At 38.5% G+C, this 20398-nt stretch overlaps 1 protein-coding gene across 1 annotated transcript in view; it reads left to right on the top strand.

Annotated features, from left to right (window-relative positions):
• SORCS1 (sortilin related VPS10 domain containing receptor 1) overlaps positions 1-20398 on the top strand; it is a 183774-nt gene that overhangs the window by 61746 nt on the left and 101630 nt on the right. The window contains exon 4 of the mRNA XM_017735172.1: positions 17198-17356. Within this exon, the coding sequence (XP_017590661.1) occupies positions 17198-17356 (159 nt within the window). The remainder of the gene's footprint in view (positions 1-17197; positions 17357-20398) is intronic.

Here is a 20398-nt window from a genome sequence, read left to right as displayed (position 1 = left end):
TGAATATTAGTCCTAGCTCCTGGGGAGGTGGGGCAGGCACAGAGGAGATGCATGTGCTGTGCAGAGCAGGAACTTGTCCCATGTGTCCCTATCCCTTAACTGTGTCTCCCTGCCCTCCCTTCAGGTTCCCCCAGTTTGGGAAACCTCCCTGTGCTCGACTGTGCCAGCACTGGAGCTGCTCACTTCAGTTTCCAGGGGTTACACTGGCTAAAAACTACATACATGGCTGAAATTCAGTCTGTCTGCATCTATACTTCAGGCACTCGAACAGAGGCGAGGGAATACCCATTTACTGTTTTGTGTTCTGTGAATTAATAAAAAACTTCAGGCTTCCAGCAGCTTGAATCCTCAGGAGAGACCTCTCTTGACTCCAGGGAGCTTTCGAACACACATCAGAGAAGGTGCAGCGTTGTTTGGCAGTTTTTCATAAAGCAGTTCAGAAAGGCTTTGTGCAAGTCAGTTTAGAGAGCTATTTCTCAGTGACACTGTATGAAAAGTTGCAGTAAACATCCCTCTTATTCAGGAACTTTGGAAGTTAACAAAAAGACAAAAAATATACAAAATATATTAAATATTTTGTATAAACATAGCAATGGAGCTGGTGACCTGAGGGAGCCCTTCCACCTCCAGCTTCCAGTAATGTAATCTCTGCCTCAGATATTTTCTCAGACTGAGTCATTCAGCTGGATGGATTTTAACCTTATTTCTAAAAGGAGAGAATCGCTGTATTCAAAGCTATTCAGAGACTGGGACTGGAATGTCACAAAGTTCATGTTTGACAACAACAGTTCCCTTTGTTGACAGTGTGTCTATAGCCTGATTGTCTCCCAGAGAAGACACTTGGCCTAGAAACATGTGATAGGAAGAAGGAAAGTCTTCTGTTAGAGATACAGCACTTGAGCATTTGAGCCTTGGCACAGGCTTCCTTATGTCTTTTAATGAATTTGCTGTTTAATTGCTTTGTGCCTTATCTTTCTGTGATTAAAAGTGAAGGTGAGAATATGTGCTGTACTTATGATATTCAAAGGATAACTCAATGAATACATGTGAGGTAATCAAATTTTCTGAGGATCATTTGCCCCACAGAAATCAATGTTAGATAAATGTAATTATCATTATGAGATTGATGTAAATTTGATGCCAATTATTTCTAAAGTAAAAAATCCCTAAAATTCACAAATCATTTATAGAAATGTTAATCATTTCTCTGACTTTGAATGTTAACAATTGAGTACATCATTATCCATTAGAATTTGGGAAAATGAGGAAAAAGACATCTCTGACATTTTTTTGATGGAACAGGTACAATAGAATAATATAATGAGAACTTATTAAGGAAATACTTTCCAAATAATTTTTTTCAATAAAAAGTCCTAGCAAAGTCTGCTATTTGTCATGTTCCTAGCTCTAATTCAGTTAATTCTGTTTCATATAGTGACAGTTCAGCTGATGAGAATGGCAAATACCTTGAGAGACTCAAGAAAATTAAGTAATTATGTGAAAAAGAATGTCTTCACCACATTCAATAATTACTAGAAAATCACACCACTTGTAATCCTGAGCACCACTTGATGACCCACTATAGTCAGGAAGAACACCTTTTAGTTTATTGATGTTGACAATATCAGTTTATCCTCTCTTCCTTTTCTGGGATGTTCAGCGTACGCTACTGGCTCCTCAAGGATTTTATTCCCCTAGAGCATAATGTGGCCTCAAGAGGTTTCTCCTGCTGGTACACTGAGGGAAGCAGAAAATTCAGCGTGAACTCTCTCTCTGTGTGCTTTGGTCTTACTTACAGCCAAAGTATTGTTTTAGCAGGGTTGGTGCATCATCTAGAGAAGGATACATTTTTGTTCTAAATGCTCGATTTATCTGTAATGACTGGAATTAATAACATATTTATGAGCAGAGGCTGCGGCTAAAATTGGTTGCCAAGACCACTAACACTCTTGATTTTTTTACCTCTGTGTTTTTTTCTGCCGGCCAGTCCTTGATTGTTTTCTGCGTCTGGTTATGTCTCCATAACAAATGACTGTCAAGCACCTTGGGCTGTCAATTTCTAGCATGTTAACTACTGCCTAGTTACTGTCCACATGCTCACTCCAACAGTGTGATAAATTTGATGGTGCTCAAGCCTTAGTGAGAGTGAGGAGAAATATGTACACATGGGCACCTAATGTACAATAAATAAGACAGTTATACTGTCTGTGGGAATTGACTTATATAGCCATAGTTTTTACTTTTCTAGCTTTCTTATTACATACAATTTTTTTCATTCACCCACACATGTGCAGTGAAATTAAACTGGTGTCTTTCATTGGCTGGATCCCTATGTTTTGGGGTTATTAATACTTGCAGTGCACAAACAAAATATAATCGACTCTTTTATGACTCCAGCTGATGACGACAGCAAATGATCCAGAATAGTAGGGACTTCACAGTGTTGTTTGGCTTCACCTCTGTTCTCTCTGTTTTTCATACCAGTCATATTTGTTGTGAAAGGTTTTTCACTGCATTCACATGTAATGCTGGTACATTTGTCTTAACTGAGAATGTTCTGAAATTTCACTTCAAAATGCAGTCCTGCTCTCTAGCTTCTGACTTAGGTAAACCCTTTCTGTAGTAAAGTTGTTAGAATGTATTTCCTGAGCTTTCCACTTTTTCCCATGGCTGTGTGATTTCTCTGCAATGTGTCTAGAGCGTGTTCTTTCAATCACTAGCTTACCACACCTTGTTTTCTTTATGTGTGAAATGTGCTGCCACCTGAAATTATGTGTTGGGGACACTTTTTAAACTTATGCACAAAAGAGCTTAGACAAATCAGTTGCACTGTATTATGCAGTTTTCCCCTATGGCAGTGGGGATAATTTTCCCAGGGGCCAAAATGGTCTATTAATTGGTTTTTACTTGTGAGGTGAACGTGGCCAGAGATAAAGCTTAAACCGCAGATGTAGGAATATTGCTGGGACCATCCAATCAAACAGCCTCGTCTGTATCACTGAGCAACAGACAGACCTGGACACTAATACCTGTCTGTATCTGGAGTGCACCCTCCAGGAAGTTGTTTGAGAAAATGCTGGTAATAGATGATCCTGTTTGATGCTGCCTAAATGGTAAAAAATGGTAAAAAAATGGTAGCCTTTCTCTCACCTTGCATCCACTAGGCATTACAGAAAAACCAAACCAGTAGTAGGTAACTCAGGAGTTCTACAGCATAGTACCTATAAGCACCTAAGCATTGTGACCCTTGAAGTCTTGAATGAGGGGTTGGACAATGCAGAAACAACTGGAGAAATACTTATTGAATGTTAAGCAGCAGGTGGAATAGCAAGAAACAGGCAGCACTGGAATTTGCAATGACTGAAGATATAATCATTCCTAACTTATTTTCCTTTTTAAAGCAGCCCCATTACAGTCAGAATTGCATCATTAGAAATACTATTGATCAAGTTCTCATTAGCAGTCATTGGCACTCAACAGCCATTGTTGCATCAGTGCTGCTGAAGCTGATACTGATCACTGGCTTCTGATAAAGAAAGTACAACACTGTCTTTGAAGCCAACTAGTTGATTGAGTTAAATTGCTTCTGTAGTCTCCATAATTAGGAGTGAGTTATCAAACAGTTTAACATCCCACTCTGTGAAGCCATTAAAGCATTACAGGCTTAGTCCAAGTTTCCTTTGTCATCTCATGAGTAATAGCACTGCTTGAAGTCGTTAGTGCCTCAACCTCTCAAACATTAATTGAAGTTTGGTGAGCAGACACCCAAATACCTGACATGAAGAATGACACAGAAGGACAATTCATGCTCTCACAGAACTTTGCTAAGGGAAGAAGCAGATCTTTGACTCCATGGGATCAAGTCACTAAAAATACCATAAATTCTATAGTCTTAAAACTGTTGCTAAGTATGACTCCTCTTTTTCTTCACTAGAGGATTGCTTCTGTACAGTTTTGGCAATTAGTGTAATAATAAGTAGGATTCTGATTTGGCAAGATCAGCTACACAGCTAGAAAGGTCACTCTAAAGTACCCACTATCTTTCATTCCTTTAAAAAAAACCCCCTAAAATTAGAGTAGGTTTTAATGCTCATCCTTGTATGCTCCATTTTAAGCAGAAAGATAAATTGTCTTACAGTAATAGTCATACAAAAATCCAGCAATGCTTTGCCCTGGTTTGGTTTTAATAACTAAAATGTCTATTGTGCAAGAAAGCCTTCTTGCAAGTTCCACCACTGTGTGACTGCTAAAAGCTTTAGTCACCTTATCAAAGAGCCAAGGAGGGTTATGGATTGAACTTTCCATCAGCATGTCACAGGTGACATTCAGTCTTAAAGAAGGCTCTATTTGGAGATGATAACATGAAAACATAAAACTTGCTGTAGTATTTCTGTAAAACCAGTGTTCTTGAAAAAAGTGGATTTCTTTTCATTGGTGGAACTATGCACTGGGTGATGAAGACAGAAAGGTATAGCCTCAGTTGGTTCGACCTTTAATAATGCCATTAACTTCTAATCATGCTCTGTTAACTTCAGTAGGCTTTTGCACCGAGGTTTTGTTTTAAAAATTGGTTTTCTCTCTGTATTGAACTAATTGATCCTGCCTGCTGTGCTGATATATGAAGACAAACCAAGAATGCTGATCCTTTGCTTTAGGCATTGTAAGTGTAGATGATATCATGAGCTGAAGGTGGAGTAGTAACAAAATCTCAGCAGATTGATGTATCATACTCTTTTTGCCACCCTTATTTTAAAATTTGGGGGAAATGACTGATTTTAGAAGGAAAATTGCATGGAAAGAAAGGGAAAAATGAGAGGTCAAGGAGAAGAAACATTGGCAACTCTGAAATGGAGTAGTAATAGGATAAGAGCACTTTACTTTCTAGATTGCCATCCGCCTTGGATGTCGTATGGTATGTGCAAAGAGGGAAATGAGGCATGGGACATCATTTCTTCATGAATATTTTAGCCCTCATGCTCTTGCAACATCTCGGTGTGACCCAGAACAGCTTCCATGTCCCCATGTTTGAGTAGGCTCAGGAGGTCACCTCTGTCAAAAACAGCTGTACTGAGTCTCTGGCAGCTGAACAACGCTGCCCTTGCTTAGTGTGAGCTCAATGCTTGCATTAAACTTGCTTTGATATCAGGGATGGTCTGTGACACTTTGGTTCCATTTGAGAGCCTGAATCGTGGTAACCAGAGAATGATAATAGAATTGCAAAATTTAGCAGAGTAGCTACCTCAGAACATCTATGAAAGACTGTGTCACATGGTGACTCTACATCAACTGTAATCAATTGTTACACCAAAACTGATAAAGAAAAACAGTGTTTTATTCTATTGCATGACTGCACTGAATTCCCTTAACAAAAACCAATACAGAAAGTAAAGAGAATTATTTATTGTTGGAGGTGGAATTCTTTTCAGGCACGTTCAGTATGGATAATTTGAGTTCATCAACTGCAACAACAAAAATGAAAAGCCAAGCTAACAATTTGCAAGCAGATGCTAATTCCCAATTGTTCATGCAACATGGAACATAATTTGAAGTGATTATGAAATTAATGCATTAATACAAAAAATGCTTTGGAGAGAAGCAAATCAGATAAATGTGCATAAAAAGAATTAGCTGTAGACATAATTAGTGAAGCCGTGCTTTATTCACAGTCAGAGGGAAAAATTAAAACTAAACTAAGTAGAAATTTTAGAGAACATTTGAGAATTACCATGTACATTTGAAAATTACCATGTAAGAAGCCAAAATGAAATAAAGCCTGGAGCTTCAGGAGAGCTAACACATAGACACGTGCTTTGGAATTAAAAGGTACAAAAAGTGTCATGTCATTTATTTGGGAAAGGCGCAGTTACTTGCATGAGTAAGGAAGAATTTCCAGCTGTATGAGCACATATTCTGGTTGAAGATGACTCAAAGCCTGGAAGCAGGTAGATGGTAGAACAGAACTGTGTGCCATGAATCTGAAGAGACTTTATACTGTACAGTGAGAAGTGAAAAATCGACAGACCAGATCAGAAGATTCTGTGCTGTGTTTGCTGCTTTCTCCTCTAATTCCATGACCCATTACAGGGCAGGAAAATCAACCTGATTCATACCTGCAAGAAAGAGACTTCGTTCATGTTCAGTTCTAGTCCCTGTACTAGGTTTTTTTCCCATCTTCATGCCTAAAAATCAAGAAGTAGCAGAACCAGGTATACCAAGACAAAGTTGATATTGATCCAGCAATGTATGCTCAGCTGTTACCATCATCTGTTGTGTAGATGTGTGGTGATAGGTAATTACTTGAAAGCAATTCCATTTAAATCTAGTAAGAAAATACCACTAAGAACCGTTAGATTTTGTAGCCATCTCCCAAGAGAAAAGAACTGTAACTCAGTGCAGAAATTGTGGTGCTAACTCTGATGATTATGTCAGGAGTCTTATAATATGTATCTTTTCTAAAGCTGTCAGGTGGTAGAATCAATTTTAAATTGGAAAGAATTTAAATCTTTGTTAAAATAAAGCTTCTAGACTTCAGAGTTCCATAGAAAAGCTTTTAAGAAGTAAACAGTAACTAAATTACCTGCTTTCCTCACCCTAAAACCAGCAAAAAGGTAAAAAAAAAATCCTAAATGAAATTACATTTTTATGAACGACTCTTTGAAACCAGATCCTTATTTTTGAGGTAGTTAAGTTTTAATATACTAAGTCTTTATAAAACATGTGAGCAAAGTAAATGGAAAAATATTCTTCTACTATGTGAAAAATAACCTTTATTATTGCAGACAATTTAGTAAACTTACTGCTCTTATTTTTGCTGTGTATAAGTTTTCATTTTCTTTCACATAGATTCTATACAATTTCAGGAAAAAAAGAAAAGTCTGAAATGTGAATTACTCTTTTTCCGAAACATTGATAATTATCCTGAAAAACTGTACTTTTACTTTTCCTCCAATTTCTACCAGCCAGAACATATATTTTGAGTAGCAAGTGAATACTCCAATATTTGTCTTGTTGCACTTTCAGTTAAAATTCTCACTTTCAGAACACAAAAGCAGCAGATTCTAAAGGATCTGATATTTGCCTCAGACAGGTATAGTGCCACCAGCTGCAATGAAGTCAGTCCCAGTAATTTGGCAAGTAAAGGGAAAACAGATGAAGGAAAATTAGCAGTTTCTTACTAACCCTACCTGGTTTAAGGAGCTTTTATTCAAAGTTATTGCTGGGTTCCAGGGGTTCATGAGGACTCTTCTTGCTGGAAGCACCAGTCCCCGCCTGAGAACTGATGGACTGGTTTAAGTGCTCTGGATAAAACCAGCCATGTTCATTGAACAGTTTCAGCTGGTGAATTTTAGGTGAAATGAGATGAGATCGTTTGTATGAAATGAAGGGACAACAGCATTTTGCAGAGAGATGGAGGTGAGCAGGTATGGATATTAATGTCCTGGAGACCAGCAGGTCACCTCTGCCCAGTGTGAGGTGATTTCGTTTGTGATGTTCCCTCCCCTTTGTTTCTTCACTTTGGGTGTGCTAGAAAACATAGGCAAGAGTAAGAACCCCAAAATGTTAAATAGCACAGCGGCACACAGGTGCCAGGGCTGGCCACAGGCAAGTGACATGGCTTGAAACAGTTGGCTGTGAAACCGGGTATTCAGTGAATTGACCATCTGCCCAGGCTTGGCATAACTGTCAGACAGAATCACAGAGTGGTTTGGGTTGGAAGGGAGCTTGAAGATCATCTCATTCCAATTCTCCTGCCATGACCAGGACACCTTCCACTGGACCAGGTAGCTCAGCACCCATCCAACGTGGACTGGAGCCCTGCCAGGGCTCATCATGTGAACCGTGCATTTATCACTAACTCACCCTTCAGGGAAAATTTGCTCCCTTGGTGACCCTCTTTTCCCTATCTTTTTTGGAGCTCTGCTTGGGTTACCACACTTTTAGGCCAAAAGTTTCCTCTTGTTTTCATTAGGATTAACAACCCTTAGGGCCCAGTGTTTGGGGCTGGGAAATGCTATTGTTTGTAATACGCTTACAGTGCAAGTGGCTTCTTTCTTTTTGTGCCATTGATTGATTAGTGGAGTTTGTCCAAGTAATTTTCCCTCTTGATATGTGCGCTTTACTTCTCTAGCACAAAGTTGGTGTGAAGATTAACTAATTAATCTCATGAGATTCTTTAGTGAAAGGAATGCCTTACTGAGCAACAGAACAAAGTAGGGGCAATATGTATGAACGCAGCTCCTTCCAGATGTCTACAAAGCTGAGGATCTTTTTCTCCCCAAAGCAAGTAAGACTGAAGAATGTCTCAGCTTAATTTTTTTTTTCTCTGTTCAGTACAATGCAGAACATCTGTTGCAAAAGAATGGATAATTAATAATTGAAACTAGATTGCACTGTCCAAAATAAAGTGCCTATAGTACTTGTAGATTTCCTGAGTGTTTTGCCTTTGTTTCTTTATTTCTTCTCAAAGTATAATAATCTGTCATTGTTATGAATTAGATTTCATTTCAGAATGGAAGTTTCTACTGTGTTTTACTTAAGTTTTGAGTAATATATTTTCAAGCTGGTTATGATGATAAAGCTTTTTATGTCAAATGTAAAGGAAGAGAGCAGTGTGTAGTAATAATGAAACAGGAAAAAGAAATTTTCATTTCATGTCAGGTTACTAAATTAGACCCATTCTGTGGAATGAAGAGATAAAAATCTAGAATTTGATTTGAGTGAGATTTGAAAAACCAAGAAGCTTAATCTTTTCATGTTCCTTCCCCCAGAACTGATTGCTCCAGAGCTCATGTTTATGCCTGTGATTAAGAGCTGAGCCTGACGAGTTCTATTTTCAGCACTGCTACGGGATCCCAGCGGGTGAAACTAACCTTGGTGCTTTGGGCTCATACAGCACTTCCAACTTCCAAAGCTCTTGCTAAGTTGAGATAGACTTTTAAGATAAAAGGAATGTAAAATTTGTGGTTTTGTTTATTCTAGAACTGACGTAACCCCAGGTATTTAAAATTAACACTGAATGAAAACTAAACAATATCAGATTGGATAGGCCCCAAGAGTTTGTGGAATCTCCATCCTTGAAGATATTTAAATATTGACAGGAAAAGGTCCTGAGAACCTATCTGTACCTTTGAAGCTGCCTCAGTGTGAAGGAGTTTGAAATAAATGATCTCTAGATGTCTTTACATATCTAAATTAAATAATTTAAATTTTAAATCACTGTATAGTTCTAGGTAAGGCAAAAGTAACTCAGAAACATCCTGCAGTAATCTATTAAGTTAAATTAATGAAAGGCTGTCTTTATTGTCTTTAGCATTAAATTTCTATTTTTTGGTAAGGATGACGCAAATAAGAGCTTGTTTCCTTTTTTACAGTCCTCATTAAAACACTAGGTGCATTAAGTCAGGTAAGGACAAAATGTAGAATCTTTATTTTCATTTAATTCTGGTGTAATGGAAATGGAAGCTGGACTTAAAAACCCTAAGGTTTAAAAAGTGGCACAAATCTTCAGTGACTCCTTTCTCCCCTATCCCATCTCTTTTCATCCTTTGATTAATTATTACCTCAAAGCAAAAGTATATAATTTGATAGTTCACCCTGACTGCTGGGATTGAAGCTTACTGTTGAGAGGGTGAAGGTCGATGTTTCTCTCTGGCACAACCCAGCCCACAAGCAGTGACTCAGCAGCTCACAAAAACCCTGAAGATGCCGCAACTTCTTCAGCTTTAATGGAAAAAAAAAAAAATAGCTGAATCTATTCGGGTCTTGTCCAAGGTGAGCGCTTTTGCAAACGGGGCTTGTGCCAGCGCTCAGCTACAAAAAGAAAAGGCTGTAGGTAGGAACCTGTCTCCTGGATGGATGTCCGACGCTGAGTAACGAGAAGAGCTTGTGGGGGTGCACTGCCCTCTCTTGGATTTTGGTAGGAACAGGAACAGTCCCATCCCAGTTGGTGCTTTCAGAGGTTTGCTGCAGTGACGCTCAGAGTAAGGGAGGGGTTGTTTTTGTATGCTGTTGTCTCTTAGGAAAAATCTCCCTGCACCTCTGGACTTTCTGTATACCCCATTCATATCAAGTAGGATTGACAGAGAGAACAACTGAATCACACCTGCTCAGGTGTCTCAGCCTCATGTTTGCTTTACTTGAGTCTTTATTGCACTGACCCAACCCTATACCTGCGACTTTGGTGATATATAGTACACACCACCACATAAAATATTTGTAAGTTGTTGTTCATACATACCCTCACTCTTTCTATCTAGTAAAACAACCACAGATGATTCCTACAGATAATAAAAAATAGAACTTTCATTGGCTGCTTTATACTGCGGTCACTTTTGGCCTGTTATGAACATCTTGAATAATACAGAACAGGTAAATTGATTTCTTTTTCCATACACCAGCCAGCTTTTTTATGTCAAATGACATTCATCAAGATGCCAAATGCAACTCTCAACAATTATTTTATTAGGAATACTGTGCAATCCCAGCTTTCAAAAATATTGGCAGATGGTAATTTTTCTCTTAAAAGATAGATAGTCCTTTGCCATCTAGTATTCTGGTGACAAGAGATTGTCTTATCACTCAATGAGTACTAAATCTTTCATGGGTGCAAACAAGATGAACTCACTGTCTGAACCTTTTGCCATGTCATTTCTCTTACATTTAAACAGCCAAGATTTGAAGAAGATGATCATATCCCTCCAGTTATGGATGGACCTCCTGGGGGTTCTTGCCCAGATAGTGATGATAGTTTCCACTGTCTGGATCTGGATTCAGTCTGAATCTGAATTACACTGTCTAGTCATCATGAGTATGATTTTTTTGACAGTGACTTGAAGTATGTTACCCTCCATATCAGCAAAGTGCAAGCTGATTTAGTGAGTTTGAATTATGTGTCTTCGTATGAATAAGAACTTCTTTCTTCTTAAGTCACTGAGTAATAGTTGCAAAATAACTTGTTCACAGACCTTTTCCTTGTATTAAAGAGGTCATTTCTACTTACCTCTGAGACCATTCCAAACCAGGTCATCATTCAAAGGCAATATTCTTCTTTTTTTCTTCAGTGTTAAAAGTGTAATTCTGTCACCGAAGTCTTTTCTTTCCTTACAAAATTGCTGCACTTTCTGAGTTAACATGAACTTCTGGCAATGAAATACTCCACAATGCCTCAGTTGAATTATTGGTGTATTATTTCAGTGGTGTCTTAACGAAATTGCTCAGCAACTAAGCTTGTCTTTTAGTTGGCATTAGAGACAGCTTCAAAACTGTCAGTTTTAGCTCATTTCATGTTTTCTTTTAGGTGCTCATACTGTTAACCAATTTATTTGAAGCAGAAACTTGGGCCAAATTTTATTGACATTACTCATGTGCACAGTTCTGCAGCAGCTGATGTTAGCCATGAGGAAAGATCGTTAAAACTTCATGAAGGTGTCAGTCTCCTCTTTTTTTTTTCCAACTAAATGCTTGTGTTATTGCTTTTGTAATTTTGTCTCCAATTTGTTTGCTCTTGCAAACATGTACTGCTTCCAGCAACTCAGTCCTGTAAAAGGAATGTCTAATTTGCTTTACAGTAGTGTTGCGTTTATTTCAGAATTTCATGACCAAAGCAGTTCCTTTCTTTGCGTTGTTTCACTTTATCTTCTTCTAGGCTTCTTCTAAACTTAAGCAATGAACGAGTTCAGTTAATGAAAACCAGAGCATGTTTCTTTGAAATGCGTGCGTGAAGTGCTGAATCTGGAGGATCAGATTCTGTCTTTACTCACACTCACACAGTTACACAAACTCTCACTCTCACACACTCTCACATTCACTTGTAAAAGGCAATCCAAATTCAGAAGTGATATGTAAAGTGGCAGAAATGACATTTCATTATGTTGGAACTGCACAGCACTGATCCTCTTGCAGTCAGTCACCATGTGAAAAAAACAAACCCCACAACCCGCTAAAATTATGCAACTGACATGCAGAGAAGCTGGAAAAAAACGCAGCTCTTTAGCGAATTTAAGTAGGGAATGCCCTGCTTTTGTTAGGAGTAGGACATTTCTGGTTTCTGTTGCTGATTTCCTCTTTTGCTGTGTGTTGTGAGAAATATTACTTGTCCTGTGTGGATGACCAGGGGTGGGTCTATGCATGAAGCATGTGATGGTATGGATAGTGAAGATTCTTTCAGTGGATTTGACCTGATTTGCATTTTATCCCTATTTCTGGTCAGATGATATCTGTTGATATAGAAGGGAATGAAAAAACATGTAACTGTATGAAATATATTTGTATTTTTTTTCATACTGTTCTATTTTACTTACACTATGCTCTTTTCTACACAGTGTTACCAAAAAGCTAGTCCAAGTAGAGATATGAGTGGCCAAAATAAAAGATTGAGAGCAATTCTGGACTTTTTTTTACTAAGCCACTAAATCTAGCATTCATGGCAGATGTATAAGGATCACAATTCCATCTCTAAAAACAAAATCAGAGTCCTCTTGCTAAGAATTCCTGGGATTCTTTGTGACGACAGCAAAAATCTATGTAATTGTTAATGGCAATGTCATCAGCAGAGTTAGCACTGAAGAAGGGGTGAAAAAAGTGTGGACTGTTTTAAGGTCTGTAAATTATGTTTGGTTTTCATTTGTCATTTCTGTGAAAAGCAAATCACGTTTCTCCCTTGTTAGAGGGGAGATGATAAATGGATGTCTTGCGTTTGGTTGCAAAAGCCTGTGTCAACTGTATTGGCTTTTTATTACAGAGATAAAAACCCATCCATTTGGAGCATCAGGAAGTGCAGTGTGTTCTTGCTCTGCCTGGTGTGAATAAGGAGATTCTGATCATTGCTGAACACTGATCTGAACAGAGAGTAATTACTCTTGCTGGGAAGAAGTAGAGTCTTTGCTCATACACACTCTTCGCTTTTGTTTAACATAAGACAACAATAAACCAGACCAGAGGCACTCTAAGCTTGGGCTCCCACTACAGAGGGCTTTTGCTGGAAGTGAGAGGCAGATGAATATGGCTCTTCTTACTCCTGCGTTAATAATTTAATTTTGTAGTGGTGGAATCAGAGGTAGTTTAAAAACTGTCAACATGAAAATCATGGGCCCAAGTCTTCACATAGAGCCCAACCAAGCTGATAATGTTATTGTTGTGTAGATGGATGGGGGTTGGTCATTTCTCTCAGGTGACAAGCAATAGGACAAGGGGAAGTGGCCTCAAGTTGCACCAGAGGAGGTTTAGGTTATATACTAGGAAAAATTTCTTCACTGAAAGGGTGGTCAGGCATTGGAACAGCCTGTCCAGGGAAGTGGTGGAGTCACCATCCCTGCAAGTGTTTGAAAAGTGTGTAGATGTGGTGCTTAAGCACATGGTTTAGGGGCGGACCTGGTAGTGTTAGACTAATGGTTGGACTTGATGATCTTAGAAGTATTTTCTGGCCTTTTATCCCATGGCAATTTCACGTCATTTGGCAAGGGAACACCTCAAAGATCATATTTGATTTCATGAGCTAGGTTGCCTTTCCCTTTCTCTAGGGACCTCTAGGGACCTAAATTTAGGGTGTGATTTTCATGTGCAAAAGTCATCTTGATTCCTCTGTGATGTTTGGAATAAACTCATCCAAAAATCAGTATTTCTGAGAAAGCAGAATATGCTGTATTAGGCACTGTAGAAGCAGAGCAAGATGTTTGATGCTTCTTTGAGCAGCTCACATTTCAGGAAATCCAGCATGCTTTCTACAGTCAAGCCAAAAATTATAAAAATAGTTTCTTTCTAATCTCTTTATCTTAGATATTCTTAGCTGTTAAAGTTTATTGCATCTAAACTTAGATTAATTTTTGTTATTGTTGCTGGTTTTGGTTTTTATGCTTTTCTTGTTCAACACTTTTCTGTCCAGTTGTATTTTCTGTATAAACAGCTGTATAAAGTCAATGGGTAATAGAGTACTTAAAAGCAGAAATTGGCTTAATTTATTTAAAAGGAAATTCTAAAGTGTACTTACTCTGTATTTCATATGCTTCAACAACAAAAGCATTAAAATTAATTGTACTTTCTCTCCTTTCTCATTTATATTCCAGGCAACTTAGGCAATAAAACTAAACTAACATGACTGCAACTGCATTAGCATGTAGTGCAGCTCAGTGAAAGTGTGTTTGTGGAATGAAATGGTTGATGTTGAGATGACATCTGCAGCATGGGCATTTTGGAGGTAGAGGGTCTGACTTTGGAGTAGTGTTAACGTGATACTCCAATCTGAACGCCCAGCACTGCTTGGAAAACATTTAGTTTCCTTGCAAAGGAATGCATTTCCTGTGCTCTGAGATCACTGTGGCCCAAGTTTGAACACAAGGACTTGCTACAGGGGTTTCCCCAAAAATTTTGGAGTGTTCATTTCAGAAGCACACTCCTGGTCTGCTCTGGAAGGTTTATATAGATGCACACAGCATTTTCCTCTTGTTTTGACATACTTTTCATACAGGTATCGATTTATTCTACTTATCCAATAAATGCTATCTTTTGGGCTTGTAACTCTTGATTATTTACACACAGATATGTTGTAATGAAATTTGCTTTTCTTATCGTATAAAAAACATGGTGCTGTGGCTGTGATGTGAGTAGTGACTGATAGTCAACTCTGGCTTGTTTAGCTTTATGACACGTGTACAGAGTGATTAGCAATACAAGGTACAGCAGTGGAGCAGATAGTGCTGAAAGCTGGTCTCATAGTTAGCGATCTGACTGGTGCATAGAGTCATCCATCAACTCCCTGCCCTGCCTCCCACTCTCTGTGTGCCCTCGCATAAATTTACAGAAGTTCTGCACAGCTCTGCCACATCTGAGGTGCTACTGGCATATGAAACAAAACTGGTGTGTCCTGAAGCGCTTTTACCTATAGAATGGCTGGTTATCACAGTGCAAAGCCAAGGCTTTTGGAGACCAGGGGCACCTGAAAACAAAGTACTAGTAGCCCAGGGTGGTAGTTAGCAGATTAAAGCCAAAGTCAGCAGTGTTTGAAAGTCTGTTTAGGCACTTAACTTTTATTGATTGGGTGAGGAATTAGGTGCTTCAGTGCCTCAACAATTTCTCCCTCCAATCCCTTTCTAAGAAATGCAGATAAAAGCACTTTCACACTTCAGAGGAGTGGCCTGACAGAAAATGTGTTAAGGCAGTGATGTGCTTGGATGTGATGGTGATGAGGTCAGATGAGTTCCTTGCACAGGTAGAAGGAAGTATGTGAGACTAGAGTGGACTTTGATTAACAACTTGCCTTGGAGGCACAATCCAAAGGCAGTGACAAGACTCTTAATGACTTCAGGGAGCTCAGATCAAGCCCATTGATTTGTGCTTGTTTCTGCTCTAGTTGCTCTAGTCCAAATTAATGCTGTGCTGTGATATTTCCAAATACCAGCATAAACAAAATCCACTCAAGAAGGAAGTCATAAAAATAGGAAAATCATCATGCTTGAATCACAGTACTGAATCAATAAATGTTTAACATAGGAACCTCGTCCCAGAAATTATTGTGATAAGAAAAAGGAACCAACTGATAAACATCACAGTTTTTGGTTTCAGAAGCTGGATAGGCTACCTAGTGACAGTATATTTATATATATTGATAGTTTTATTAATAAACCCTACTGTGTAGCTTCTACCATCAATCAATCTTCAGTTTAAAAATCACATGAATTATATGCTTGGTGTATTTGAAAGTGTTATATGAAAATAAAAAAGTTTAAAAATGCACACTTTCATTACAAATTTCTAAAGTAAATCAGATATAATAGGAGATTCTACCTTTATGCTACAATGGAAACATTACCTATTTTATGTTAGAGACACTGTGGGGTTTTGTAACTGGTCTGAGATTATTCAGGATTTGAAAGTTCAGAGATTTTGCAGAACCCCAGATATCTATGTCACAGGCCATCAAGGGGGTTTCTAGAGATAGAAAAAAAGATTTGGCAGCTGCACAATAATGAAGGACGTATTCTGTGTAGATTATATGTGTATTTACACCTTCACCTATGAATAGTTCTTTAGCATCTGGTGTCTCACCAGATGCTATGTTTCCTTATAATTCATAGGTAGTGAGTTAAGTTGTATCTAACTCTGCCTGCCTAAATGAAAGAAGAGAAGGAAATAGTGTGTGATTTTTGCAGTGCTCAAACCCAGATAGGAATTCGCTCTGAGAAATGACAGGTGTGGATCCTTTCATTTCAGGCTTGTCTAAAAACAGATCAGTGTTTGCCATTTGCAAAGCAACTTAGAAAAAATAAAATAAAAATGCTAATGATTCGAGCCTTTAATACCTTTTCAAGGCGAATATTCTTTAAAACTTTTCATGTTTTTCAGTCATGATGCCTCATTCCCATTCCTTAGGGGTATTACTCTGTTGCTTGCTGAAATACTGAAATACTTTTTACTGCTCAGACCTATATATTCTCTCATGCAGAGACACATGAGAGCAGTAACTCGTTATTGTCACTGATTCATCAGCAATGCAGACCAATTAATTAATACCACAGATAATGGGGTAAAGTAGCTGCTACAACTGTAAGCCATATATCTTTTGTCACTCTTAAGCTAACACTCCTGGACAGAGCTAGAAAGCAAATTTGCTATGCAGAGATTATTTCTGATACACCACCAAATCTATAATTCACAGCACTGTAGAAACTGGAGGTGGAAAGAACACAGCACATTATCTAATGTGTTCTCGTGCCAAAGCAAGACTGCTTGTTGCAAGCAGCCAGGTTGTAATATTTCAGGCAGTGAAACTGCCTTCTCTGAAATTTCTGCCAGAGTCTAACAAAACCCACCATTAGAGATCAGTCACACCTAACTTTTTGTCTGCCACTCCAGTAGATCATTCTTGAAAACTCTAGCAGCCCACTGTACCTCCCAGGTAACTTCTGTGCTCTAGTGTGAAAAATTTCAGGTTTAATTTTTCAAATAACCTAAGCACAGCTTCATTTAGGTCTGGTTTAACTAGTGGTAAAGTCATTCTGCCTGTTTGATCATACGTTATGTGTTTGTATACATAGCTGAAACATACTGTTTTCATTCCTGAAACATTGGCTATGGTGGTTTTGACATTACATTGAAGCATTTTGTAATAGTCATATATAATAAGCTTCTCTGAAGTTCCTAGCTGCTTGCTTAGTTTTCCATCTGACTCTTAACCACTGTGTTTTCATCTCTCCCTCCCATACAGATTATGCTGCTGACTGATCCAGAAGTTGAAAGCAGCTTATTAATCAGTTCTGATGAAGGAGCCACCTATCAAAAATACCGTCTGAACTTCTACATCCACAGTCTGCTCTTCCACCCCAAACAGGAAGATTGGATCTTAGCCTACAGCCAAGATCAGAAGGTAAGAATTGTGGGTTTGTTTGCTTAGGCAGAACCTAGAGTTTCCCCATCTCTCTGTGCAACTGCTGCAGAGCATTCAGGATAGTCTTCAGGGTGATACCAGTTTGGTAGTTCCAAGCAGAAAACAGTGACCAAGTCTCAGTGTAAAGGTCAAAGTAAAGGACGTGGGCATCTGCTCTGTTCCTGGGGCCCAGCCCTCTGTTACTGATCTGCCAGTCTGTGTTTATTCATCCATCCTTTTGGCAATACTGTGTGACAGGTAGTGGGCACAGAAGACAACTAGGATCCTTCACAAACCTCTAATGAGGCTTTTGGCCTCTTATTCAACAATTCTCTTCCTCCAGTTTAGTATCAGCTCCAAGAACAGTATAAGACACTCCTTGTTCCTCTCTGGTTGGCATATTTTCAAGTAGTTTTTTATTTTCTAAGAGGAAAAAGTAGCAGTGAATCAATTTCCCTTGAAGTCCAGCTCCCTCAGTATGGGTAATCCATCAGCCAAATAAATACGCTGTGAGATTTGCCTTCATTTTTTGCTGCCCAACCTAAAACAACAACACAGGACTTTTTTTTGGAGAACTCATTGTTGGAATTTTTTGAAAATCGGACACATCAATACTCACAAGTCAGTTTTCTTACACTGAAGGACTTGATAGACCTCAATCTGTTTAGTTCAACAGAAAGCATATTGAAGGAAAACTATATTGTTGCGCATAAACATTTCCATGGGGAAAGACAAATCATAGGAGAAACCATTTTGATTTAGTGATAAAAACTTCTAACAAAAATTGATGGTTAGGAGTCACTGGCAGATAAACTCATCTGTGAGGTGACTAGCCTTTGGAGCAAACTGCTCCGAGAAATTGCAGATTTCACATCCTGGCGTTTTAAAGTTTTTGAATAAAACTGTAAAAAGACCAAGAGTTTGTTGAGCTCCCAGCAAGGGTAAAAGAGTGCAATATCTTGGCACTTAGCATATCAGCTTTTATACAAAGTAATGTAGTGGTCTTGCCTTTGTTTTGTGTATGATGAGTCTATGAGAATAGAATCTATGAATATAATCCATAATCTAACTGTTGGCTGAATTGTTCATGTAGGTTATACATTAATGTAAGGATCAACATAAAAGGTTGAAATCTGTGATGTTTTCCATCTGTGTTGTTAGATTCATTGTGAAATAATTAAACTACTGATTTTCATTTTGCATAAATTAGACATGTTTTTATTCTTATTGTAAGCCTGAGAAAACAAAGGCATAAGGAAACTAAGTAAGTAAAGTTGCAAAATGATCATATTGAAATTTCTGGAATATTTCCATCCTTCACTTCACACTCAAAACCAGAATCCTTCCAGGACTGTAGGTTAATACCCTTTGCAACTGAGAAATGCGTCTTGCCTCCTAATTCTTTCTGTACAGTCAATTGCATGCAATACTTTTCACTCACCCCTCTCACAGGGTTTTGTAGAGTGTAGTATGGTTATACTTTGTTCTGAGGAAGGTGCAGATTAAATTATTTCTGTGTGTACAGTGTGTAATTGGACAATGCCAAAATGTTTCCTTTCCCTTGTGGCTGTTCAGTTCTCTGGACTGATGTGAAACAGAAGTTGGTCTCTGATGTCTTTTTAGGACCATTGGAATGAAAGTTACTGTGTTTTAGCAATAGGAAATTTATTATATGAAGATCAATGAAACTTTCAGTGGGAACTTTGTCAAATAAAAGTAGGACGTAGTAGAAAATTCATTTCAGTTGTTAGGGTATTCAGTCTAATCAGGAAATAATTCTAAATTAGAGGCCATGTAGCTAAGGCTTATTTAATTTATGATTGATGGCTACCAAGAAGTATATTGTCACTATTCCATAGGAAACTCCCACTCTTCCACAGAATCCTAAAAGACAATCTGGATATAAGAACAAAGGGTCTGTTTGTGTGTTGACATGAATTTATGGGGTTGGTGTTGAAGTTGTGTGTGAGGGGTGTTTAGGGAGAGAGGACGTAGGCTGTGTTATAAAATTTTTTTTGTTATGGCATTGATTAGAAAATTGGATAACTGTTGGTAATTCAATACTGTAGTTGCAAGACAAAAATCAGGTAGCACAAAGTCTGTAGATCTGTACCAATTAACTCCAAAATAGAATTTTAAAAGTACACTGGATGGGTATGAGTCACAGGCCTGGTTTCTACTTTAAAGCCTAATGGATACATTTTCTGACTTCAGCAAGCTTTGGCCAAGAACTGTAGAGGGTAACCAGCAGGCAAAGGGTATTAATCAGCTTGGACTAAATTAAATGTAACTCGAACTAAGGGTCAACTTCAGCCCATGGCTAAGTGTAAATGACTCCCATTGGTTTTGTGTTTGTATAGCCAAGGGCAGAATTTTCTCAGAGTAATTAGGAGGTCCTGCAGGTATTTAGATAATTGCAATGGGAGCTGAGGGGTGCTTTGCAACAAATGACACTGCTGTTAGCTATTTCCTGATCTTGTGCTAATGCCGTATTTAAGGGAAGAGAATCCATTACTCCTTGGATTCCAGGCTCCATGTGCATACTGACTGAGAGTCACCCAAGGAGGCAAGGGAAACATATCTGTGTGGTAAAGAATTTACATTTTGAGGCCACTAACTTTGATGCCACTGACTCAAGAGGCTGTGATGGGGGCTTTGAAGAGTAAATTGGATTTTGACCAGTTAGGATTGGTGCAGTCATTTAATTTTGCTGTTGACAGGAGGGAGGTGATAATCAACTAGAAAACACTTTTACATCCTTCTAGCAAGCCACTTGGTTGTTGTCATCCATTTGCATCGTGTCATTGCAGCAAGTGGGATGGGGAAAATCCGGTGGTGAATAGAGCAAGAGCTGGAGAGACAGGAATCACATTGGATTTGGACTGTTTTGGTTCTCAGAAGTTGTCCATGCAATTGAGGACTGATGAGGGCAAAGCCAAGAGTAGTGGATGCCTCTCATTACTCAGTTGTAATAAACAGTAAATGGGTCACACAGAACCATCCCTCAATCTCTTCACCGCCCACTGAGTCTATCAATATGAA

Source organism: Corvus brachyrhynchos, unplaced genomic scaffold, assembly GCF_000691975.1.
Source record: "Corvus brachyrhynchos isolate BGI_N302 unplaced genomic scaffold, ASM69197v1 scaffold705, whole genome shotgun sequence".
Taxonomy (NCBI): domain Eukaryota; kingdom Metazoa; phylum Chordata; class Aves; order Passeriformes; family Corvidae; genus Corvus; species Corvus brachyrhynchos.
Note: the sequence above shows the minus strand (reverse complement) of the source record. Positions and strands in the feature narration are given on the sequence as shown.